The 26983-nt window shown below is 43.5% G+C and overlaps 1 protein-coding gene across 2 annotated transcripts in view; it reads right to left on the bottom strand.

Moving 5' to 3' along the window:
- The window catches only part of LOC143847561 (protein BOBBER 1-like), a 78718-nt gene that overhangs the window by 2429 nt on the left and 49306 nt on the right, over window positions 1-26983 (bottom strand). For both annotated transcript variants that reach the window (XM_077356451.1, XM_077356452.1), the window contains exon 2: window positions 5922-6379. In XM_077356451.1, coding sequence (XP_077212566.1) covers window positions 5922-6324 — 403 coding nt within the window. In that variant the 5' untranslated portion in view covers window positions 6325-6379. The remainder of the gene's footprint in view (window positions 1-5921; window positions 6380-26983) is intronic.

Raw genomic sequence — 26983 nt, 5'->3', positions numbered from 1 at the left:
GACAACACAATATTGAAATCAATTCCAAGATAAGACTAATAAATAAAAGTACCCTGAAACTCCCAGCATCTTTAGTGCCGATAGATGGATATAATTAGCAATGTTTGGATGTTTCAAGCCATGGGTAATCCCAGCTCAATGGCCAAGGCTTTCCATACATAAGAATCCAAGTAACATAGCAGATTGCCCATTTGGTCCATAAAGTTGAACCAAAAATAGGTATATGACATCCTAATCATAAAGAATTATGCCACATAAAAGTGCTCATTTAGAGGGAACTAATGACATTGTAATTCGTGGAAGCTGGAACTAGCTCAACATGGTATTTACCACCATAATTTGTACATTGAAACTCTTGATTTGAGTAAAGAGTTTCTCGAATGACTAGAAGTGAACATGAGGTCATACGTCAGGACCTTTTTTTAAGATTCTAACCCAAAGTCATTTTCAAAACCATATGTGGTAATATGAGCCAAGTGAGAGAATGTTGGACACGTCCCTGTTTGGATGACTAATGTGGCTCACATTTCCAATTCAGCCTCCCATGCGGTTAGCACCATAATAGTTTTTTGAATTTGAAAATTGGATTTTAGACATGAATTAAGGACTATTGTTGGTTAAGGCAGGGGCTAACTATTAAGAGATAACTAAACCATCCATGATCTCCATATGTAAATAATTTCCTTGACGGAATATTATTTAAGAGGGCATTTTGGAGGGTCCCTAAACTAGCAAGAGTTACAGTTGGCTGTATATCTGTTCATCCATGCATTATGTCTTGCTTAGATTAGAAGACCTTTTTTTCTGACAATCGAGAGAGTAAAAAGATTTCCACTAACAAATCATCAGATATAGAACAACATCATATCTCATTACCATGACCGGATGTAATTTCATTTATTTTCTTAGTTAAGTTTAACAACAGCACAATCTCACAAATTTACGGTTGCCTGTAAATCCATTCATCCATACATTATGTTTTGCTTAGATTAGAAGACCACTTTTTTAGGAATCAAGAGAGAGTAAAGAGACTACCACAAACAAATCATCTGTAACGATACGGCCAAACTTTAGAGGCCAAAAGCGAGATTCAATTTAACTTTTTATGACAAGCATACCCCTTAACTAAAGCTTAAAGAAATAAACTAAAATGGGTATTTTAGTCACACACATTTTCTAAAAATTATACTAATTATGGTAATCCCGTAATTAACCCATACCCATACCATAAATGGGCCATAACACCCTCAAATCAAGTCCGAATCACGAAATTTTGGGCCCGTTGGATAGGTAATCGAAAAACCCATCCAGTGGGACCAAAATCAAGTCCAACGGACAAGATTTGATGCCCCAAAAATTGGTTCTACTAAAAACAACAGAAATACACCTTGATCTTTGGTCTCGAGATCTACGATCGAGATTTAATCAAGGTTATTAATTTTCTAGGCCCGTGTGGGGCCGGGTCTTTACATCATCGGATTGAGAGCAACATCAAATCTAATCACCATGACCGGATCTAATTTCATTTGTTTTCTCAGTTAAGTTTAACAATAGCACAAGCTCACATCTTTCCTTTATGTAAGTGATGGAAGGAATCTGACGTGGTGGCTTAAAGTCCATAGTGCACAGTTTCCAAAAGTTGGTTCCTTTTAAGTGATAATGAAAATACGGGTTACATTGTGGAGGAGCCCTGTCTTGGTGTTGAAATATAAGTTAAAACAGTGATGAAGCTACGTGTCTTGCAGGGGTCAGAAGCCTGGTCTTTGGGAGGGCATAATCTGCTCTTTAAAGTACATTTTCTTCACTAATAAATCTATTATTTTCTCCAACATCTATCTCCAAGATTCTGCATATCTAATACTTTCACAGAATGACTCAAAATAAGTAAAAGATTCTCTGGAAGATACATGAACAAAATCATAAGCAAAGAAGAAAATACTAGGGTTTCCTTCATCTACGATACCGAACAATGTGAAGCAATAACACCAACATAAACTCAACTCAACTCAACTAAGCCTTTGTCCCAAACTAGTTGAGGTCGGCTAATGAAACCTTTAGAAAATTTTCTTGAAGAAGGTGAAAGGATCTACCTGCCTCAAATTGACTAAGTCTAATCCTGACACTCGTTGGGTTCGTCTACATGGATCATTTTCTTCTATTCTATCCTATCCAAGGTCATGTTCTCTGTTATGTTCCTAGCCCTCAAGTCTTTCCTCACTGTTTCTACCCAAGTTGTTTTTGGTCTGCCCCTACCTCTTTTTACTCCATCAATTTGGCATGAGTCAGTTCTTCTCACTGGAGCATCCAAAGGCCTACGTTGGATATGCCCAAACCATCTTAAGCGGTGCTCTCTCATCTTCTACTCAATTGGTGCCACCCCAACCTTTTTACGGATGTCTTCATTTTTAATTCGATCTAACCTTGTGTGGCCGCACATCCATCTAAGCATTCGCATCTCCGCTACACTCATCTTATGCACATGGTGCCTCTTGGTGGCCCAACATTCTGAGCCGTACAGCATGGCTGGCCTCACAGTTGTCTTATAAAACTTTCTAGTATGAAAAGAAAAAATACAGAATAAGAATTCCAGTCGACGGAAGATCACAAAGAACATATATTAGATGTCGAAATTGATGAGGAATTTTCTCACACACAAACAAAACTAAATAATGAATTAGAGATTACAAGTAACGGAGGACCTATCTCAGAAACTTTGATGGAACCCCCGAGGGTATTCGACAGCTATCCTCATTTGAAGCTCCAGCAGGTACGCCTATTCTTAGATTTGGCACAAAATTGGTTTCATTTCCATACAATAGTTGTGTGCAGGTTGCAGGCTTGCGTGCAAGCAGAGTAAGGGATGAATCTATTTCTTCAGAGGGCAGGCAACTGGATCCAAACCCCTTGCAGTTATCGATGTGAAATTCATAGGAGAAGAGGGGATAAGTAGAGAGATACGGACGGTGGAGAAGAAGGGCCAATTGGGAGGAGTATTGCTAGAAGGAAGAGGGCAGGTGTAAACCTAAAGAAAATATTGAGCATCTAGCAAAATAGAAAAGGGGAAGTGCATTAGCATGGCAGATGTATCAGGGGGAGAGTATGGAGCTATTTGTGAATCAGGTAATGGAAACAAGCAAGGCATTGGGTCTATCTTCTACAGGGTTAGAGGAAAATTTGAGAAGACTGTTTCAACGGGTGGAGGAGAGTGAGATTCAAAGGATGGACCAGGAGGAACCTTTGAGATTGGAAGCAAAGAGGAGGACCATTAGAGAAAGGATGCGGTTGCATTCGTCCGTAAATTACGATGAGGCCTCTTCAAGCAGGTCTAAGGGTAGAGGGAGAGAGAAGACTCAAAGATAAGGGCCCAACGGGGGGGGACTAGGGGAGGGACAGTATAATGAAGGCCATATCATGTAATATAAAGCGGCCGGGCGCCCTGTAGAAGAAAGCACAGGTGAAGCAGCTAATGAAGAAGCATAAGCTGGATGTTCTGTGCATCCAGGAAACAAAGATAAATCGAGCAGAATAGGAGGACCAGGTTGTAATGCTAGTTGGGATTTTGTTGGGATTTCATCACCAGTGATGCAGCAGGAGGTGTGTTAGTGGCTTGGGATACAGCATCATCAGTAGATTCTCAGTATCAGTGGGAAGTTGGTTTTTTTCTTTTTTCTTTTTTATGACATAGGGGTCTATGGACCAATTTCGAGAAGAGAGCAGAGTGTTGTGGGAGGGGCTGGATGGCCCGAGAAGGAAATGGCCTATCCGTGGTGCATAGGGGGGATTTCAACGAAATTAGAACAGCAGAGGAAAGGGTGGGGTGTACGAGAATCTCTCAGGAAATGTAGGCTTCTCAGACTTCATTAACAGGAATGAGCTTGTTGATTTGTCGTTAAGTGAAGCCCGGTTCACTTGGTCTAGAAACTCAAACAGAAGTAGAATTAACAGGTTTCTCATCTACGGGAGTCTGCGGGAGAATATCCTAGATATGAAGCAGTTAGCTTTGCCACACTCCATGTTGGATCACTGTCTTGTTATCCTTGACCCAAGATTGGAGCCGTGGGGTCATGTTCCGTTCAGGTTTCAATTGGCACGGATGGAGGAACCAAAGATTGAGATGTTAGGGGGATGGTTGAATGAGCAGATGTAACCTGGTCCAGCAGATGTGGTGACTGGGAACAAACTCCGGTACATTAAGCATAAGTTGAAGGAATGTAGGCAACGGAAACACTTTTCTTCGTCACAAAAAAAGTTTAAGGATTGTAACCAAGATTACCATTCAAAAAAAATGTAACCAGGATAGAAACAGGGAATGGGCGGGAAAGAAAGCAGAAGTGGTGGCAAGAATCAAGGAAATATCATTGAGGGATGAGGTAGGCATACCAATTGGGGAGGAGATTCAAGAGACTCAAAAAAAAAAAGAACATGAAAGGATGATGTTACAGGAGGAAATTCTTTGAGGAAAAAAGTCCAAAGTGAAGTGGCTTGGGAAAGGAGACAAGAAAGCGGCATATTTCCATGCAATAGCCAAAACGAGGAGGAGTGGAAACCAAATTAGTGCCTCACAGGTGGATGAGAGGAGAGTGAAAAACAAAGACATGATAGTGAAAGAGTGATGTTTTCTATGAGAACTTGTATTCCACATAAGGCATGGAGTGTCCTAAGCCAGACAGTGTTCCTTTCAGTGTATTAGAGGGCAGGGAAAAGGAGAAACTAGAACCGTTTGAGAAAGAAGAGATTAATGAAGCGATTTTTACTCAGGCAGAGATTGGGCTCAGGGCCGGATGGTTTCTGCCTAGCATTCTTCCAAAGTTGCTCAGATTTTGTCAAAGAGGGTATCCTAAAGTTCTTTAAGGAGTTTTATGGTGGATTCAACTGGATAAGGGAACAAGAGCACTTTCATAGCATTGATACCAAAAGTGAAAGGAGGATCAAACATTGGGGAATTCTGTCCAATCAATTTAGTGGGGTGCCTATATAAGGTGTTGTTGACAAAGGTGATGGCGGAGAGATTGAAGAAGGTACTCCCATCAATATGGAGAAGACATAAAACAGGGTGGAGTAGGATACAGCAAAGAATGGGTTTTAGGGGAAGATGGAGAGATTGGATTAAGGAATGCATATCATCGGCATGGTTCTCAGTGCTAGTAAATGGTTGCCCTACGGGTTTCTTCAAGTCCACCAGGGGCTTAAGGAAGGGTGTTCCTCTATCTCCGTTTTTTGTTTTTATCATGGCAGATTCATTCAGTAGGATGATTGACAAAGGAAAGGTTATGGGGATACTTGAAGGATACAAAATGGGGATTCAAGGTATGAAAATTTCTCATCTTCAATTTGTGAATGACCACTCAACTTTAGTACACCTGAGGAAGAGTCTTATCTCAGCTTTACTTTGGGAGGGGAACCCTCAAAGAATCAATGGAAGAGAGGGTGGAAAAAAAGATTAGATACATAGAAGAAGAATTTAATCTACATAGGAGGGAGGACAACATTAATTAAGCTGGTACATGCAAATATTCCCACATATCAGCTATCCTCCGCATCATCATGGACTCCCCCGAGTCCGGCTTCCTTTTACCATGGCCACGTTCTTATCCAAGTCTGTGTTTCCTCCTACAAAGTCAATCAAAACCCCTTCGACTCTTTTGAGTTATGACCACATCAACCAAGTACTCAGCCACATCAATTGGCTTACTCAACTGTGTATTCTTGTTATGGTTTTCTTCTTGTTTGTTTTTGTATTGTTTTGATCATCTCACCAGTGGGTTTAAGTGTTTCTTTTCTATCACTAAAATTCTTTGCCATTCAAAAAAAAAAAACAGCCAATACTAAAATCACGAAACTAAAACCTAGGGTTTTCTCAGCCAACATGAAGATGAAATACTACATAATCAAATAAAAGTTAAGGCAAAAGAAGATCTCACTTTTTACATTCTCTTTTCCGTTTGCCTCCACCTCTGGTTCTTTCTCCACCTTGCTTTCCTTCGCCTGCGGAATCACTTTCTTCGGAATTTCCTTCGGAATCACCTTCTGAGTCTCCTTTCCTTTCTTTTCCTTTTCCTTGGATTCCTTCTGCTTTGCCGCTGAAATTAAGGCAGAGATTTTCTGCCCAACGATTTCATCCTTAAATAGATCGGATTTCCTGCGGAGGAAATCGACTACGATCTCGAAGAAAGATAGAGGGTTTTTCCCATCGAGGATTTGTTGCAGAGCTTCATCGTAGGGGCCTACGGAGATTCTAGAAGGTTCTCCCTTGGGAGAAGACGAAGGGGGTTGCTGTTGCTGTTGCTGTTGCGTTTCTTCTTCGAGCTCTGATAGTATCGCCATGGATTCGGAAGAGAGGAACAGATTAGGGTTTTAAGAAGAGAAGAGGGTTTGCTCTTGATGGGGTGTGAAAACACCAGCCTCTCACAGGCTGCCACCTGTCCCAGAGTAGGTGAGGCTCAGCCTCTCACAGGCTGCCACCTGTTCAGAGTAGGTGAGATCCAGCCTCTCACAGGCTGCCACCTGTCCCAGAGTAGGTGAGGCTCAGCCTCTCACAGGCTGCCACCTGTTCAGAGTAGGTGAGATCCAGCCTCTCACAGGCTGCCACCTGTCCCAGAGTAGGTGAGACTCAGCCTCTCACAGGCTGCCACCTGTTCAGAGTAGGTGAGATCCAGCCTCTCACAGGCCGCCACCTGTCCTGGACACCTGTCCAGGACACCTCAACAGATTTTCCCTATAAATAGGGGACTAAAGCTCAGACTAATGGGTAATGCGAAAATCCCTTCTCTCCCTAAACTCTTAAGACATCTCCCCTTCACTCCTGCTCATACTGACTTGAGTGTCGAAGGGCCTGTCCGGAGTAAAACTCGGTCTGGTCTTCTGACCTCGCTTGCCTTGTGCAGGACTAAGCACTCACCGCAGGACTCATACTCAACCTCCCTCGTCGCTCGCTCTCAGCTCTTACGCCACTGCTGTACCTGTTACCGATTTTAGGTCTAACAGATTGGCGCCATCCGTGGGACAAGAACTAAAAGCTGTTCTTACATCTCACTTACAAAATGGCAGGGCGCAAGAGTGCGCGATTAGCTTCTGCGCAGAACGACCAAGCCGCGCTACCTCGCAGGACCCGGAGCGGTCGAATCGCCTCGATGGTAGTGGCAGCTTCTGCCGACCAAAGCCTTTCTCGCTCGGAGCATCACAATCCCGTGCCCACCTCGGAGCAAGTCCAAGCCCTCTTCCAGCAGATGACGGCCCTTGTTGGTCAGTACCAACAACTACTTCAAGCACCCCCTCCACCTCCTCCAGAGGCCCCGCGATCTGCCCAAGGAGTCCACAGGGGAGAGTCATCACGTCACGGGGAGGGCAGAACTCATCACTCCGCTAGACAAGTTTATCGCCCCATAGTGAGGCACGCCCAGACAGAACCTCATCACCGCGAAAGATCGCGGTCTCGCTCCACGCAGAGGCGCCGGCCTCACGAAGATCGTTTGCCACCGGCAAAATCTCGACCTCGTCGTAGGAGTCCGGAAAGTCAGTCCGGTTCTGCGGCAAGCCCATTTGTGGGAAGAATCAGGTCCCCAGACCGCAGAACGGATCCGCTGCTACAGAGAATGGAGGAGATGAACCACCGGATAGAGGAATTGGCGAAGGATCAGAGCCGGCCCGCCTCTAGAGCGTTCTCAAGCAGAACGCCATTCACTAAGGATGTTCTGAGTGCTCCAGCACCCAGAGGATTTAAGATGCCTGCCGTCCCTCAGTACGACGGCACTACCGATCCCGTGGATCATCTGGAGACATTTAGAACAATGATGCTCCTCCACGACGCCTCCGACGGCTTCATCTGCAGAGCCTTCCCAACGACGCTCACTGGCGCGGCAAGAGACTGGTACTCCAGGATCAAACCAAACTCCATCAACAATTTCGACGATTTTGGAGAGGACCTCGTCCGCCACTTCATGAGCAGCCGCAGGCCAAAGAAAACAACAGCTTCCCTGATGGCCTTGCGACAGGAAGACAATGAGCCCCTGAAGGTGTTCGTCCGCCGCTTCAACAGGGAGGCACTACAGGTGCCCAATTTAGATCCCTCGGCGGCTATGAACGCACTCCTCACCGGTGCAAGATCTGATGATTTCCGTCGAGCGGTGGCTCGGCAAAATCCGCACTCACTGGCGGATCTCATGGCCGGGGCAGAAGAGTACATAACAGTGGAAGAAACACTGGCGGCTCTTAATTCAAACCGGAGGATAACCTCTGAAGAGAAGAATCTGCCTAAACAGCGTAGGGAGGATAAACCTCCCAGGAAAGAGAAGTCTCCACCCCCTCAGAGAAGAGAAGAGAACTTCACACCTCTCAATACCTCTAGAAAGCACATACTGGCAGCGATCAGTGAGGAGGAGTTTGTGAAGTGGCCGCCTAGAATGATCTCCAAAGGAAACAGAAGAGATCCTTCAAAGTACTGTCGGTTCCACAAGGACCACGGCCATGACACAGAGGATTGCTGGCAGCTCAAGGGAGAAATTGAGCAGCTGATCAGCCGGGGTTATTTGAAAAAATACATCCAGAATGACAGCCGCACCCAAGGGCGCAAAGGAAAGAGTCCCCAGGGCCGTAGCCCTCGAAGATCACCGCAGCCCCCTCCTCAGGATAAGACTTCTCAGGTCACCGACGCGCAGCCTGAGGCACCCCGATCTCAACCAAGGGGGGTTATCAATACAATCATGGGCGGACCAGCCGCCGGGGGCACCTCCTCTGCTGCTCGAAAAGCATATGCACGGCAAGTTAACGCCGTTCACACAACCAGCAAAAAGTCAAGAACGGAGAATGAGATCTCCTTCTCAGACGCAGATCTGGACAGCCTTATTTTGCCCCACGACGATGCATTGGTGTTAACCATGCTCGTTGCCAACTGGGAGGTAAAGAAAATTCTTGTGGACAACGGGAGCTCAGCGGATATTCTATACTACCATGCCTTCGAGAAAATGATGATAGGCGACGACCGTCTAAGGCCGGCGAACTCAGATTTGTTCGGCTTCTCTGGAGAGGTCGTGAAAGTAGTGGGGCAGATTGAGCTCCCCGTTCTTGTCGGAGACCCACCTCGTCAAGCATTCGCCATGGTTAACTTCCTGGTAGTGAAGGCCACATCGGTCTATAATGCTATCTTGGGACGGCCTGGCCAGAATCTGATCCGAGCAGTCGCCTCAGCCTACCACCAAAAAATGAAATTCATAACCCCTAATGGTGTGGGGGAAGTTCGCGGAGATCAGCCTCAATCAAGGGAGTGCTATGCAATGGCACTGAAAGGAAAAAACGCAGTGGAATCACTGCCAATCGAACTGCTTGATGTAAGGGACGAACTCAGGGGTACTCAACCCGCTGAGGACCTACTCTCCATCCCACTGTGCCCGGAGGACGGTGAGAAAGTCGCTCTGATCGGTTCCTCCCTTAGTAGTAGCATTCAACATCAACTCACCGAGTTTCTCCAGGGCAATGCAGATGTCTTTGCATGGGTTCCTGCCGATATGCCCGGCATCGATCCAGAGATCAGCACTCATAGGCTTGGTGTCGATTCAACCTGCAGACCGGTGAAACAGAAAAGGAGACACTTTGCTTTTGAAAGGCGACAGGCAATAAAAGAAGAAGTGGAGAGGCTTCTGAAGGCTGACTTTATTCGCGAGATTCGATATCCGGACTGGCTAGCAAATGTAGTCCTAGTCAAGAAGACTAATGGAAAGTGGAGAACCTGCGTCGATTTTACTGATCTGAATAAGGCTTGTCCCAAGGACAGTTATCCGCTCCCGAAGATCGATCAGCTCATCGACGCCACAGCGGGTCATGAACTGTTGAGCTTCATGGACGCCTTCTCCGGATATAACCAGATCAGGATGTACGAATCGGATATACCAAAGACCTCATTCGTCACAGATCAAGGGACTTATTGCTACCGAGTCATGCCCTTCGGCCTCAAAAACGCCGGAGCTACTTACCAAAGGCTGGTGAACAGACTTTTTCAGAACCAGATCGGCCGAAATATGGAAGTGTATGTGAATGATATGCTGGTCAAAAGTCGAAGCGCACAGGACCACGTGTCTGATCTCAGAGAAACATTTCAGGTCCTCAAGAAGCACAACATGAAACTCAACCCCACCAAGTGCACCTTTGGTGTCAGTTCGGGGAAGTTCTTGGGATTCATGGTGAGTCAGCGAGGGATAGAAGCAAATCCCGAGAAGATCAGAGCTGTGATAGAGCTTACCGCCCCAAGAACCATCAGAGAAGTTCAGCGGCTCACGGGAATGATAGCGGCGCTGGGTCGCTTCATCTCCAAATCGGCGGAGAGATGCCTGCCTTTTTTCAGTGCGGTTAAGGGCCTCAAAACTGCGCCCTGGACGGAAGAATGCCAGATTGCCTTCGACGAGCTGAAAAGGTATCTGTCCTCCCCGCCATTATTAACAAAGCCGGAGCCAGGTGAGGAGTTATTTCTATATCTCTCCGTTAGCTCCACGGCACTGGCAGCTGTCCTCGTCCGCGAGGAGCACCGCCAGCAAAAACCAATCTATTATGTCAGCAAGGTTCTTCACGACGCAGAAACAAGGTACCAGCGGATCGAGAAATTGGCTTACGCGCTGGTAATGGCTGCAAGAAAATTAAGACCGTACTTTCAAGCTCATACTGTAAAGGTCTTGACTGACCAGCCGCTCCGGCAAGTACTCCATCGACCAGATATCTCCGGACGACTTGTGAAATGGGCCGTAGAGCTGAGCGAGTTCGACATCCAGTACGCTCCAAGGCCAGCCATCAAGGCCCAAGTACTGGCAGATTTCGTAGCAGAGTGCACCATCCCCCAGCAAGTCGCCGACCCTGAAACGGTACAACTCCCAGTTGCAGAGAAAGCGGTTCCTGACGAATGCATAGCAGAAACTCAGACAGAAATCTTGCAACCCCTGGCAGAGCAGGACTCCATGACCAGCACACCAACTTGGGAAGTATATGTCGACGGTTCTTCAAATAAAAACGGCTGTGGAGCAGGCCTCATCCTCACTGGGCCTGAGGAGTTCACTGCGGATTATGCTCTGAGATTCGGATTCCGTGCGTCCAACAATGAGGCAGAATATGAAGCCCTCCTTGCCGGAATGAACCTAGCAATTCATACCGGCGCCCGGAAATTAAAAGCATACTGCGACTCACAGCTGGTAGCAAATCAGATCCAAGGGGTCTACGAAGCCCGAGATGAGCGTATGGTTAAGTATCTCGCTAAGGTTCATCAACTCTCCAGCCGGTTTGCCAGTTTCGAGGTCATCAGAATACCACGGACAGAAAATGCCAAAGCAGATGTACTGTCGAAGCTGGCTGCTTCTGGATACACCACTCTTGGAAGCATACGTATGGAATTTCTACAAAGATCTAGCATCGAAAGAGAAGCCGCAGATATAATGCAGGTGGAGAACGAGCCGTGCTGGATGGATGAGATCATTCATTACTTACGGGACGCGAAACTCCCCGAAGATAAGAAGGAAGCTCGTAAGGTGATACAGAGAGCCGCCCGATTCTCCCTCAGCGGTGACATTTTGTATAAAAGGTCCTACACTCTCCCGTACCTGAAGTGTCTGGGACCAAGTAACGCCGCGTACGCATTGCAAGAGACTCATGAAGGAATCTGTGGAGAACATCTGGGGGGCAAAGCCCTGGCGATCAAGGTACTCCTCAGGGGATTGTATTGGCCCACCATACGACAAGACGCGCTGAATCTGGTTAAAAAGTGCGAGAAGTGCCAGAAATTCTCCCCCACCATCCACCAGCCTGCTGTGGCGATGGCCCCAATTATCAGTCCACTCCCTTTTGCAGTATGGGGGATGGACATTCTGGGTCCTTTTCCACCGGCTTCCGGAAAGCGCATATTCGTAGTAGTGGCAATCGACTACTTCACCAAGTGGGTGGAGGCAGAACCTCTAGCCCAGATCACTGAGCAGAATATACAGAATTTCTTCTGGAAGGCAGTGGTCTGCAGATTTGGGATTCCCCGTGCCTTAATCACAGATAACGGCAAACAGTTCGACTGCCGGAACTTTCGGAAGTTCTGCTCTGACCTAAAGATTGAACAGAGATTCACTTCGGTTGCTCACCCCCAGACCAATGGGCAAACGGAAGTAACCAATAGGATCTTGCTTCAAGGGATAAAGAAAAGGCTGGATGAAAAGGCTGGCCGATGGGCAGATGAGCTCTACCATGTTCTGTGGGCTTACCGCACCACTCCTCGCACGACGACTGGTGAATCACCATTCAACCTCTCTTTTGGAACTGAAGCCGTGATACCTGTTGATATAGGCACCCCATCTCCCAGAGTCATCAGTTTCCATGAGCAACTGAACAGCGACGGACTCCGCGCCAACCTCGACTTACTAGAAGAAATCCGGGAGGAATCTCGAATCCGGGTCGCCGCTTATAAGCAGAAGGTGTCGAATTATCACGACTCCAAAATCCGCCCCAGAGAATTCAGGACAGGGGATCTGGTCCTGAGAAAGGCAGCCGTCTCCCAGCCGACGAAAGTAGGGAAACTTTCCCCAACTTGGGAGGGACCCTATCGAGTGAAGGAAGTTATCCGGCCAGGAAGCTACAGGCTAGAGACACTGGAGGAGCACCTATTACCTCATGCATGGAACTCCAAAAACCTCAGGAAATATTATCAGTAGTCGAATTATCCGGCGTGAAAAGGTGATCTTGTAAATTTGTATATTTGTTGTTATGAATAAATAATCTTCTTGCAAATTCAGTGTCATTTTTATATCTGGAAACCCAGTTCACAAAACTTGGGTACCCACTGGAAACCCAGTTCACAAAACTTGGGTACTCATTGGAAACCCAGTTCTTAAACTTGGGTACGCACTGGAAACCCAGTTCTTAAACTTGGGTACCCACTGGAAACCCAGTTCACAAAACTTGGGTACTCATTGGAAACCCAGTTCTTAAACTTGGGTACGCACTGGAAACCCAGTTCACAAAACTTGGGTACTCATTGGAAACCCAGTTCTTAAACTTGGGTACGCACTGGAAACCCAGTTCTTCAACTTGGGTACGCACTGGAAACCCAGTTCACAAAACTTGGGTACTCATTGGAAACCCAGTTCTTAAACTTGGGTACGCACTGGAAACCCAGTTCTTAAACTGGGGTACGCACTGGAAACCCAGTTCACAAAACTTGGGTACTCACTGGAAACCCAGTTCACAAAACTTGGGTACTCAATGGAAACCCAGTTCACAAAACTTGGGTACTTGTTAAAAGACCAGTTCGTCGCAATTCGACCATCAACGGCCTCACTCACAGGTTATCAAAATAAAAAGACAAAGTCAAGCAAATCACTCAGCTGAGAAGTATCAGAGACAGACAAATTTCATTGATCAGAATATGTGGGGCCTTGAGGGCCATTACAAAATTCACTTTAAACATGCTGGTAAAAGCTGTAGGGTCTCAAGGACCATTACAAAAAGAGGTCAAAACAAAGACAAAACAAAAAAAAAAAAAAAAAAAAAAAATCTAAGCATCTGGAAGAGAGGTGATGTCAGCAGGAGTATCAGCAGGAGTATCTGGCTCCTCATCAGTAATCTTCGGCCTGGCAGGGAGAGTCATGTTCTGCATCAATAGATTTGGATTGCAGGCCTGGAGCTCCTGGAGGCAGTCGTAGTATCCAAGACTGTAAGCCTCGCTCGACAGGCTGAAAAGTTCAGCCTCCTTTGCCTCTGTGGCCTCTTTTACTGCCTTCTCCTGCCTGTCAGTGGCCCTTCCTCTTTGAGCCTCCATGGCTTCAGCAGCCTTGGCCAGTTTCCTCTTCTCTGCGGCCAGATCTTCTTTTAAAAACTTCCTCTCCTCCTCTATTCGCCCGATGCTCGTTTGAAGCTCCTGCACCTCAGCGGCCAACTTTCCGTTCACCTCTTCAGATGAAGTAATGGCTTGGGAGAAGCTCTTACTCTTCTCCTTGAGGTCATTATAGTATAGCAAGATCTTGTGGACCCCGATCCTGAGGACGGTGCCGAGGGACGCGAGATCCCTCCTGCAATCCTCTAAGATCTCCACAACGTGAAGGAGAGCTCTGCCAAGGAACTCTCGAAACGGATGCCACCCTCACAGCATAGCATGAGTGGCGATATAAAAAGAAAGAGATACATCCTGATCCGGAGCCAGGGCTCGAAACCAAGATATATCTGAAAAATAACTCAGAGTCGCCATCCATGGACATGCCATGGAACCAAAACAAATGCTCTGTTTGCAATGGATAACCAGAGATACAAAAGGTCCGTACCTGATGACGAATGGGGAAGGGGTTAGGCGCCCCCAATTCGCCCAAGTGCAAGCACCTGGTCTCTTATGCCATTTATTATTAACTCCAAAGAAGTTTGGGTAAAAATCATGTGAAATGGGAACAATCCTCAGGATTCGTCTACCTAAGCATGCATTTCCTGAGGATAAAATAATAAGCACACATAAAATAAAATGAAAGATGTGGCACCTAAGCATAGCTAGGTTATGAGTGACATGCCTAATGGGTGTCTAAGTTCTGATGTGCAAACACATGCAAGCTATAGCTAAAAGGTATAGGATCAGTACTAGAAAATAAGAAAAACACATCAAAACACACAATAACAATACAACAAATCCTAAGACTCTAAATTATTAGCCCGAGTCCTCGGATGGTCTGGTATTCATCCAAAGAAGCCTACGTATCCCCGCCTCCACGAGAATCAAGGCAACGTAGTTCTTCGTACCTATTCTAAGCTAGGATGCCTAAGACACCTAGACCTCTATCCTAGACTCGATCTAAAAGACCGGACTAATTATTAAAGCTTCTTGAACGATTATTTAAATTCCAGTGAATTGTAGATTTTAGGACACCCTATATGTCCTAGCTAAATGCAGGTTAGCCCTAAGCTAATGCAGGTGGTTCCTACAACCTATGTGTAGCTAGGCTGTGTGTCCTAAGGAAAACCAAGGGATCGCTAACGTATCCAAGACCTAGTCATCAGTCGGCGATGTGAATCGCCAACTGACCGGACGGAGGCGCTCCTATAACTCTAGGACAGACCCCTAACTCTAAAACAAGCACACAGCAAACAAACAATCAAACAACCTATCAAAAGAAAAACCCTAACTCTAAAACTCTCTATCTAGGAGAAACTCCTAACTCTAGAGGAAGATCTTTTGAAAACAAGATTTTAAAGGTTTTTGAAGAAGGTTTAAAACATTTATTTACAAAAAAGTTTGGCTGGACTTGGGATGTAAATCCCAAGCTGCACTACGTACCTCGGAAGAGGATCAAGCCAACGTAGTTCGAAACGAACTCTCAAACTACGCTTCTAAAAGAAACACTCACACTTCAGATTTTTTAAGGTTTTTTATATTTTCAAATGTTTTTGATATTTTTAAAGTTTTCACATGTTTTTGGATTTTAAAGCTTTTCCAATGCTCGGGACCTTTAGATGAATTCACTCTTAAAGGGAACACGCAAGAACAACCACAAACTAGGGCAAAGCCCTAAAGCAAAAGGAGAAACTTTGAATAAGCAACTAGCGTCTCAAAGAGACAAACCACAACAAGAAAGATAGCGTCCCAAGAAGAGAGAAAACGATCCAAGATCCCAAGCAAGCAAAGCTCTAATAAGACTGAGTTAGTCTCAAACAAGGATGAATGACAACAAATCTAAAGGCGAACTACTAACTAACACACTAAAAAAAAGGAGCACAAATGAGTCAGAGACTCACTAAAAACACTACCAAGAAAGGGGTAAAAATGAGTCAAAGACTCGCCAGGAGGAAGGGTTATTCTAACATGAGGCTAGGTAAGCCTCCTAAAGGGGAAACTCTCTATAGGAGACAAGGCTTGTCTCCGAGACACAAATGACGTAAAAAGGAATAAGAGACCCTGTGCATATTTGGCAAAGGTAAAACACCCAACCGGGCCGGACAGCTACCTAGCCCTAGGGTGCAACAAATGTGCGACCCAATACCCATAAGGGTAGGGGTATGAAGCCAAGCCGAGTATGATGTTCTCCCAAAACCAACCGGCGCACAAAGAGGAGGTTAAGCAAGAGAATGAGACTGGGCAAGTCTCCTATATACAAAGGAGGGGTATGCTACTTGGACTGAGCAAGTCCCCTAAGGATGGGCTTGGGCTAGCGCCTTCATCGCCCTGATACAAGCATTAGAATCAATATAGGCTCAAAACAATCTAAAAAAAAATAGAAAAGGTAAAATTTCCACCTAACATGTAATTTTCACCAAAAATGGTCAAAAATGCCAAACAAATCATGGGAATGATTCAATATACGATTTGTGACTTGCTAGCAAACTCAAAACATCCCGAACACTCATTAAAATTAAATAGAGCTCATATTGTCCATGATTTTCAAGAAATAGCACAATCATGACATATAATGTTAAAAGTGCAACTTTGAACTGACTTTTAGACCCCTCAAACATCAAAACCATCAAAAACTCTACCAATCAAAATTGTAGATCTCAGCATGAATGACATTCTCTCAGTTGACCAGTTTGTTCGGATCTAGCCAGAAGTGTCCGGAAAATGGCCTCTTCCGATCCATCGCCATTAAAAGACATATTAGCGTTTTAACTGAAAGTTCGGGCTCAGTTTTGACACTTAAAACATCGCTTCTGGAAAAATTCACTCAAGGACAAAGTATTAGAAAATCTTGTGAAGAACATTTTTTCTTTGTATGGCTTTGGACGAAACAGATCTGGAATAGCCTAAAAATGGCCAGCAAGCTGCTGTTGCAGAAATGACAGTTTGTTTAAAAAAAATGAAGCTTGCAAGTCGTTTTTGACATATTAAAAAGCATTTATGGAAACATTTGCTCAATAAGACAGTTTTAGGAAACATTATAACAAACACTTTTCCAGTTGACATTTTTGAGCAATTCCGATCAGAAGCAGCCCAAAAATTACTCGACACGATAATTTCTAAAACACTTGGAACAAAAATATCATTATGGACTAAACTTTAAACGAGCATAACTCTCTCGTCTTTTGGCCAAATTTGGGCCGCCATATGTCGAACTGACCGGCTTGACGAGATCTACAAGATTGATATGTTTGCTTTTTTAAAAGTTTTGAGTATTTGAGGTCGAGAAAGGAAAAAATTCATAACTGGACAGCAAAGATCACCATACCTAGGAGAATACACACTCACTCACACCCATACACACACATATATATATACGCAGACATATGTTCACATATATACACAACACACACTCACGCACACAGACATACATACATTAGCCACTGAGAAAAACGAATTCCTAAATGCATGCAAAACCATTCCACAATTCTCAATTAAAGGCAGAGCATAGGACCAAAACTCATTTGACAACACCGTGGAAATCACAAAGTGAATCACTCAAGGACAGGCACAATATAAGTTTCTAGATGGACCGACCTTGATTTTGATTTTCAGTTCAAGCACAATGGAAAGGAGATACAGTACTTGTCAGTTTAAGATAATGAAGATGAACGATAACAGTTTTCCTTTCAAACACAATAAAAACGAACTTCCAGTGGGTTAACAAACAGCCCTTACACCAGTGTAGTAAACTAAATATGTAAACGAATGCATTACCAGTGACTTATTCACCCCTTGGACATAAAACTGAATTGGTGGAATAAAATGAGATGAGTTTGGTTGATGGGCTAAATAGTGCTTAAGACAGGGGTTGAAATGTGTTTAGGAATGTGCATAAAACCGAGGCTGAGCTATGGGACAGATTTGTGCCAAAACTGGGACAGCAACATGGAATGAATTTATCCCAAAACAAGGGCAGCAACATGGACTGAAGTGGGGACATAATTTGTGCTAAAACAAGGGTGAGTTGTGAACAGATTTTTGTGCTAAACATGGCTGAATATAGGGACAGATTTGTGCCAAAACTGGGACAGCAGCATGGACCGAACTGTGGGCAGAATCGTGCCTCAAATTGGGGCAGAGATGCGCTTAAAAATGGGGTGAATCATGGGTGAAAACTGTGCTGAAACAGGGAGCAGCAGTATGGACAGCATTTATGTTAAAACAAGGGCAGCAATGAGGCTGAAATAGAGGTGAATCTGTGCTGAAACGGAGGTAGCAATAGGGTGCAAACCTGGGGCAGCAACATGGACCGGGTTGTGAAAGAACTGGGACTGATTCGGGAGGGGAACCATGGACAGAATTGTGCTAAAACAGTGGGGCTGAAATGAAGTGAATAAACTGATTTTTATACACAGAAATAGGAGCTGAAATGATGTGCAAACAACTAGTCCTCCCTATAGATCTGCTATACACAGTTCACACGTATGAGAACAAATAATGCACAAGTACCCTACAAACCAATACATGCAGCAGAAATCTGTTATAAACAGTCCATACATATGAGAATAACTCATGCACAAGTACCCTACATACCCCAATATGTGCAGCAGACTAAACGATGAAGTAGTCGCTGTGAATAGAGATTACCAGATGCACGGAGTCTCGCCGGAGTTAGATCGGGTTGTGAATTTTTTGCCGGATTCAATCAGCCCCCTAGTGATGACAAAATGGTGGAGGACCGGAGGTAGGAGTCGGAAGTAGAAGAAGAAGAGGCACGGTTATGGGTTGGGGCAGATTTCCAAATTAGAGGGTAGCTCAGGTGGCTGTTATGGAATAAAGTAGAAGAAGAGGGTTTTGGTGTTAGAGATGAAGGTGGAAGAGATGGTGGTAGAGGGTTTAATGGATATCGGTTGAGATAGTGGGTTTCGGGCTATGCTAAGGAATGGAAGGGAGCCCAGTTAGGCCATATGCAAGTGGGAAGGGGATCAAATTTTTCTAAGGTAGGAGGGAGTGGGAATTCCTTTGTTTTTTTTTATCTCCTTCCCTCTGTTTTCTCCCTACGAGAATGAGTTCTCTCTTTTTCTATCCCTCTCCTCCATCCTTCAATTAAGGGTAGGTTCAATTAAGAATCAAAGCCTCTTTCCATAAAATATTAGTTGTTCCCTAAATAGTGTATAGAAGATGCCATCCACATTTTGCAAAGCAATTTTTTTATTTTAGCAAATGTGATGCAATCATTTTAAAATTGATATTTTAAGCATGCACTCATCATTATACTATTTCTCAAATTGAAAACCGTATGGCTCCATGCAAGGGAAGAAGAAAAATACTACCTTTCCAATCACCATGCTTCTCTTTTCTTTCTTTTCTTTTTTTTAAATTGCTATTTTAAACAACACCACACCCATTCCCATGTTCAAAACCATGTGGCTCCATGTAAGGGAAAAGAAAAAATGCTACCTTTTCAATCACAACATGCTTCCCTTTTCTTTCTTTTTTCCTTTTTTTTTTTAAATTGCTATTTTAAACAACACCACACCCATTCCCATGTTCAAAACCGTGTGCCCTCTTTCAACAAATTTTTTTTTATATTTAGCTTTAATTAATAAAATACCCCTCCATGAAGTGTTGTACAAGCAACCCTTTTCTTCTCTTAAATCATTTGCCATATGATCTAGACCGTCCAAGCAATATGCCATTGCCTATATGGATTGCGCCCCCTTAAATCATTCCTCTATGACGATCCAGACCATCCAATTGATGGGTCCCAACCTAGGCAGGTTGTGCCCTCCTAAATTATTTCAATGGGCTGATCTGATCTGTACAATTGATGGGCTGAAATGTAAGTTGGTTGCACCCTCGAAAATCTCTTCTATGGGATGATCTGAAGCATTCAAATAATTGGCTATCAAGTGATAGGCTTGGATCACTCATAATGTGGGCCCCCTGAGTCTCTCCCATTGGATGATCTAAACCATCCATTTGGATGATCCATATTGCAAATTAGTTGTGCCACAAAATTAATTCTAATTAGAATAATTTCAACCATCAATTTGACGATCCACAACTTCAAAAATCATTTTCAAGAATGGTTCGGATCGTTTGGTGGGCCTCAACATGGAATAGATGTGGACCCAAATTATTTCGATAGAATGGTCTGAACTGGTTCATTTGATGCAACATAATGTAGATTTGCTGCGCCCCTCTAAATCATTTCTGTAGGCTTATCTGAATAACTCAACTTGATGATCGTAACAAAATTGGTTGTTAAAACGACTTCTCTGAGATTTTGACCGTTCTCTTGATGGTCATCTTTAGGCGTTGGATCGAAGTAGTTCAAAACTCATTTTTCACTAAAACAATGTGCGGGCCCCCCTGTTTGATCCAAATCTAAACAAATGCTCAAGGCGGGCCCACCAAACGGATCCAAATTCTCTTTTGCTCGGATTCTTATGAATAATCTCTCTCAACACTTAACGGAAAAAATGCGAAACATGGCGGAGATGATTGGATGGGGTTTTGCCCAAGCATAGCGAACTTGGGTCCGATCAAAATGGGGTGTCTACAGATGCCCCTCTTTGGCAGAGCGTGTGTAACACGCGAATGGCAAAGCTGAACAGACAACGCATTTTGATCGACCCGAAAACAAAGCAAACCAATTTTTTTGTTTTGTTTTTTTTTTTTTTTTTTTTTTTTTTTGGTTCTAAGAACGATATTTGCAAAAGCAAAACAGTAAAATACATGACAACAAAAATCAAAATTTAGAAGCAAATAAGGCAATGGCCTCTCATTGACTCTTAACTCGGCAAACATGACATCTCAATGAGATAGTCTCTCTCTAATACTCATGACTCAACTATCTAAACTATTTAACAAAGATGAAGGAACGATTATAAAAACACAAACACACACACTATTTTTTTTTCCAGGCTAAGCCAAAGTAAACATAACAATTGCTCAAAGAGCACCAACCAAACAAACAAACAAATCATTCCAATCACTCAAAGAGTTTTCATTTTACCACCGAGTTTTTATCCTGGAATCGACAGCCAGAAAATACCTGACATAACAAAGTTAGAGGTCGAAGGAAGAAACAAAGTCTATAACATAGCAAAGCTAGGACGAAAGAGATACATCGAGGTTTTATCCTGGAGTCGATAGCCAGAAAACACCTAACATAACAAAGTTAGAGGTCGAAGGAAGAAACAATGGCTATAACTTAGCAAAGCTAGGAGCCAAGGAGATATATCGAGTTTTTATCCTGGAATCGAGAGCCAGATCATTCAAAACGGGTAAAGAATTGTTTGAGAAGACTCAAAGTTTCAATACCGGATTTCAAAACGGGTAAAGAATGTTTGAGAAGACTCAAACTTTCGATACCGGATTACAAGACGCGTAGAGAATATTTGAGAAGACTCAAATTTTCAATACCGGATTTCAAAACGGGTAAAGAATGTTTGAGAAGACTCAAACTTTGAATACCGGATTACAAGACGGGTAGAGAATATTTGAGAAGACTCAAATTTTCAATACCGGATTTCAAAACGGGTAAAGAATGTTTGAGAAGACTCAAACTTTCAATACCGGATTACAAGACGGGTAGAGAATATTTAAGAAGACTCAAATTTTCAATACCGGATTTCAAAACGGGTAAAGAATGTTTGAGAAGACTCAAACTTTCAATACCGGATTACAAGACGGGTAGAGAATATTTGAGAAGACTCAAATTTTCAATACCGGATTTCAAACGGGTAAAGAATGTTTGAGAAGACTCAAACTTTCAATACCGGATTACAAGACGGGTAGAGAATATTTGAGAAGACTCAAATTTTCAATACCGAATTTCAAACGGGTAAAGAATGTTTGAGAAGACTCAAACTTTCAATACCGGATTACAAGACGGGTAGAGAATATTTGAGAAGACTCAAATTTTCGATACCGGATTTCAAAACGGGTAAAGAATGTTTGAGAAGACTCAAACTTTCAATACCGGATTACAAGACGGGCAGAGAATATTTGAGAAGACTCAAATTTTCAATACCGGATTTCAAACGGGTAAAGAATGTTTGAGAAGACTCAAACTTTCAATACCGGATTACAAGACGGGTAGAGAATATTTGAGAAGACTCAAATTTTCGATACCGGATTACAAGACGGGTAGAGAATATTTGAGAAGACTCAAATTTTCAATACCGGATTTCAAAACGGGTAAAGAATGTTTGAGAAGACTCAAACTTTCAATACCGGATTACAGGACGGGTAGAGAATATTTGAGAAGACTCAAATTTTCAAGACCGGAGAGGATGATATCTCAAGCTTTTTATTCTAAAAAATGATGGTCAGGTCGCTCCTATCATAACCTCCCAGAGATCAGAGGGGAGGAAAGATAGCTAAAACATAGCATAGCTGGAATAGATCTGGAAATCATAACCTTTACCACAGGTATAACTCAAAGGTATTTGACGAAATCTCGCGGGCATTGGTCCCTTTAAACAAATAAACCAAAACTCAGCCTATATTTTGAAAAATGCAAAACTCAATTTTAAATTCCAACGAGGATTGGATTTTTCTGAAGAAATTGATCAAGGAGCCTAGCTCGAAAAGGGATGTTTGAGCTTCTCTTATCTTTTTTTTGACAAGAATAGCCATCTCAACTCTAAAGTTTTGTTCGACGTCTTTTATGACTTGGGAAACCAAGGCATAAAAGATGCCCCTAGTATGATTTTATTTCCATTACAAGATTCATAAGAGAGCCAAACGCAAGGGTTCAACTGAAAGGCTTTCATTTCAAAGAAATGCTTGAGGTTACAAAGCTTTTACAAATATAGGAAAATGGGTTCTGCTCAAAGCATTCTTCCTCCTGCACTTCGTGATAACATTCCGAATAAACTTGAAAAGTTGCCCCTTCTGAACTCTGCTCTGTTCGGCTCTGTCCGCAGGAGATGCAACTTCTTACTTTTAAAGCTTATCACCCCAGCCTCAAGAGAAGTAAAGGCTAAAGTTGACCTTAAAGACCTGACTTTGACCTGACAATGAAAGATTTTGACACACGATAAACGAGACTTTGACAAATGACAGACGAAAACTTTGACAAATGCACTACATAGACTCTAAAAGAGACTGAATCTGCTTCTTAATTTGATAAATGTTTAAGGTGGTAACAGTCTACCGCTCTTAGGATCTTTTGAATACCGCATCTAAAAGTGTTTCATTCCTCTTTTCGGTATTTCAGTCACGGTTATTACCTCCTTTGGATTACTTAGCTTTAACCACTTTAACTTGAAGAAGTATCGAAAGAAATTATGATGGCGCTTACTCAGACTCTGATGTAATGCCCAAAACGGAAGCACAATCGGCTTTCAAAAGCCATCCTCTGTGAAATCACTGCCATACCGAATTGCCCCTTCTAGGGTTTCGATTCAGCGGACCGCACGCCTTAATTTTTGTCTGGACTGTCTGCCCTTGCAGCTTTTTCCATCCAGCAGGCTTAGCACCCTGATTTTTGCCTAAGCCGCCCTTTCGGGTTTTCAACTTAGCGGGTGAATGACCCTAACTTTTGCCTAGAACGCCCTTGCGGGTTTTCAGTCTAGCGGGTCCAAGACTCCATCATTTTTCTTTTCTCTTTTTTTTTACAAACCTGGGCCAATAACACCAGAAGGACTTTTAGGTAGGCTCGGGTTCAAACAGGATAACATTTGGTAAGTTGTGAGCAATTAGACCGAATCTGGATCCTCCAGACTGCCTACGTATCCCCAAAGAAAATGGGAATCAGGTCCCGCGTAGTTCGAGGTTAATATCTTTTATGACGAGAGTCATAAAAGATGCCCCTGGTTTAAGTTTGATAAAGAGATTTTGCTTTTGGCTCAAAGGAGTTTAGCAAAAAGGGGTTTTCATTTTTGAAATCTGGGCTATTGGCTTAACAGGCTCAAGTCGTCCAAAGATGGCCTTCCAGTGTTTTAGGCGTAATATTTCTTTAACTGATCCAGGTTTGTAGGTTCTGTTAATTTTTCTCCATTTTCATTGAGGAGTCTTACGGCTTTTCCTGGCAGGACTTCATCGACAATATAAGGACCAGACCAATTTGGACGAAACTTCCCTCTTGGATCAAATACCGGTGCCCTATAGGACTTCAAGACAAGATCCCCTGGCTTCAAATCTCGGACACGAACCTTCTTATTGAACGCCCTTTCAATCCGCCTTTGATACCCCTGGATATGGTACAGAGCTCGTAACCTCTTCTCATCTATCATCTGCAGTTCTTGATGTCTGGCCTTCGCCCATTCAGATTCTGGCAAGCTTGCCTCTATCATCACTCTTAGAGATGAGATTCTGAGTTCAACAGGCAAAACTGCTTCCATTCCATACACTAAAGAATATGGAGTGACACCTGTAGAAGATCTGATCGACGTCCTGTAAGCCCACAAAGCATAAGGAAGCTTGTTTGACCAGTCTTTATAAGTTTCTGTCATCTTGCTGATGATTACCTTGATGTTCTTATTTGCTGCTTCAACGGCTCCATTCGTCTGCGGCCTATAAGGAGACGACTTGTGATGCTTTATTTTAAACTCTTCACACAAGTGCGCTACTTTCTTCTTGAAGTGAGAACCATTATCTGAGATTAACTCATGAGGTACTCCATATCTGCAAATAATGTTGGCACGGATGAACTTTGCAACTGTATTCGAAGTAATAGAAGCATATGAAGCGGCTTCAATCCATTTCGTAAAGTAATCAATTGCGACCAGAATGTATTCATGCCCGCTCGAAGACTTCGGATGAACCTTCCCAATTATGTCAATTCCCCATACTGAAAATGGCCATGGAGAAGTCATAGAGTGCAACTCCGAAGGAGGTACATGAATAAGATTTGCATAGACTTGACACTTATGGCATTTCTTCACAAATGCGAAGCAGTCTGCTTCCATTGTGGGCCAATAGAATCCAAGTCTCAAAATCTTTCTTGACAACATTTTCCCATTCATATGAGGTCCACAAACTCCCTCATGGGTCTGCTCGATAAGCTCAACTGCTTTGTCTTCATCAACACACAAAAGCTGGATTCCGTCAAAGGATCTGCGATATAACTGATCACCACAAATAACAAAATTGGCAGCTAATTTCTGAAGGGTTCTTCGCTCTTTTCCAGAAGCCTCAGGTGGATGCCCTTCACCAGATATGAGATTCCCGATGTCTGTATACCAGGGCTTTCCATCTGGGCACCTGGCTGCTATTTCGATAACGTTCACATGTGCTGGTTCCCATTGCAGTCGCACTGTAAGTGGCTGGACCTCCATTGTTGCTGAAATGTCTAACATAGAAGCCAGTGTAGCCAAAGCATCAGCAAAATGATTCTTTGTTCTGTACAAGTGAGTGAACGTAATGCTCCTGAACTTCTGGACCAAAGATTCGAGATATACATTATACGGGATCAATTTATCTTCCCGAGTCTTCCATTTTCCATTAGTCTGGCAAATGATCAAAATGGAATCTCCAAACACATCAATGTCTTGAATCTGCAAAGCTAAGGCTGCCTCCAGTCCGGCAATACAAGCTTCATACTCGGCCATGTTGTTGGTGCACTCAAACTGCAACTTGATAGATATAGGAATATACTCCTTCTGAGGTGATACGAGTACTGCTCCTATTCCCTGACCTTGGTTATTGACTGCACCATCAAAATACATTGTCCATCTGGTATTTGGAGTATCTTCTTCAACATCCATAATCTCTTCATCGGGAAATTCAACCTTTAGGAATGCATTCTCTTCCACAGGGGAATCAGCTAACTGTTCTGCAATGACCCGCCCTTTAACAGACTTCTGAGTGACATAAGTAATGTCGAACTCAGATAACAATAACAGCCACCTTGCGGTTCTTCCAGTAAGAGCAGGCTTCTCAAACAGATACTTCAACGGATCCATTCGTGAAAGCAGAAGTACTTTACTTGATAACAAGTAATGCCGGAGCCTCTGAGTTGCCCAAACTAATGCTAGACAGGTCTTCTCCAAGATTGTATATTTCACTTCGTATTCTAGCATCTTCTTGCTGATGTAGTATACTGGCCTTTCCTTCTTTGACCCTGAATCTTGCTGAGCAAGCATACAACCCATCGCCGTATCTGTGATGGACAAATACAACAATAATGGCTGACCCAGGATGACTGGGGATAAAACAGGAGGTAAGGATAAACACTGCTTAATCTTTTCAAAAGCCACCTGGCACTCTTCGGTCCATTTCTTCGATGAATTCTTCTTCAGAAGCTTGAAAATAGGCTCACAGGTCATGGTCAGGTGAGCTATAAACCGTCTCAGATACTGAACTTTCCCGAGAAAACCTCGGATCTGCTTTTCGGTCCTCGGCGGTTCCATCTCCTGAATCGCTTTGATTTTCTGAGGATCTACTTCGATTCCCCTTTCACTCACCATGAATCCAAGTAGCTTTCCTGAAGTAACCCCGAATACACACTTGCTGGGGTTTAGACGAAGCTGATACTTTCTGATTCTTTCAAAGAATTTTCTTAAAGCGACAGTATGCTCTGGTCGAGTCTTTCCCTTGACGATCATATCATCTACATAGACCTCGACTTCTTTGTGGATCATATCATGAAGAAGAGTAGTTGCAGCTCTCTGATAAGTAGCACCTGCATTCTTCAACCCAAAAGGCATTACTCTGTAACAGTAAGTTCCCCACTGAGTAGTAAACGCTGTCTTGATCATATCTTCTGGCGCCATCTTAATCTGATTATATCCTGAAAACCCATCCATAAAAGATAACAGAGCATGACCAGCTGTATTGTCCACCAGAAGATCAATGTTCGGAAGCGGAAAATCGTCCTTCGGGCTTGCTTTGTTGAGGTCCCTGAAGTCCACACACATCCTGACCTTTCCGTCCTTTTTGGGCACCGGCACTATATTCGCTAGCCATTCTGGATATTCAACAACTTGAATGAATTTTACTTCCAATAGCTTTTTAACTTCATCATGAACTTTTAACTCCCATTCTGTTTTAAGTTTTCGAAGTTTTTGCTTCTTTGGCTTTGCGCCAGGGATTAGAGGCAATCGATGCTGGACAATGTCTTCGCTCAATCCCGGCATGTCATCATAAGACCAAGCAAAAACCTCATTGAACTCCTTAAGTAAAGTGATTAATTCCTCACGC

Source organism: Tasmannia lanceolata, unplaced genomic scaffold, assembly GCF_043159265.1.
Source record: "Tasmannia lanceolata isolate RefF3 unplaced genomic scaffold, GAP_Taslan_0.1 ptg000015l, whole genome shotgun sequence".
NCBI lineage: Eukaryota > Viridiplantae > Streptophyta > Magnoliopsida > Canellales > Winteraceae > Tasmannia > Tasmannia lanceolata.
The sequence above is the reverse complement of the archived record's forward strand: the minus strand, read 5'-3'. Positions and strand labels throughout refer to the sequence as shown.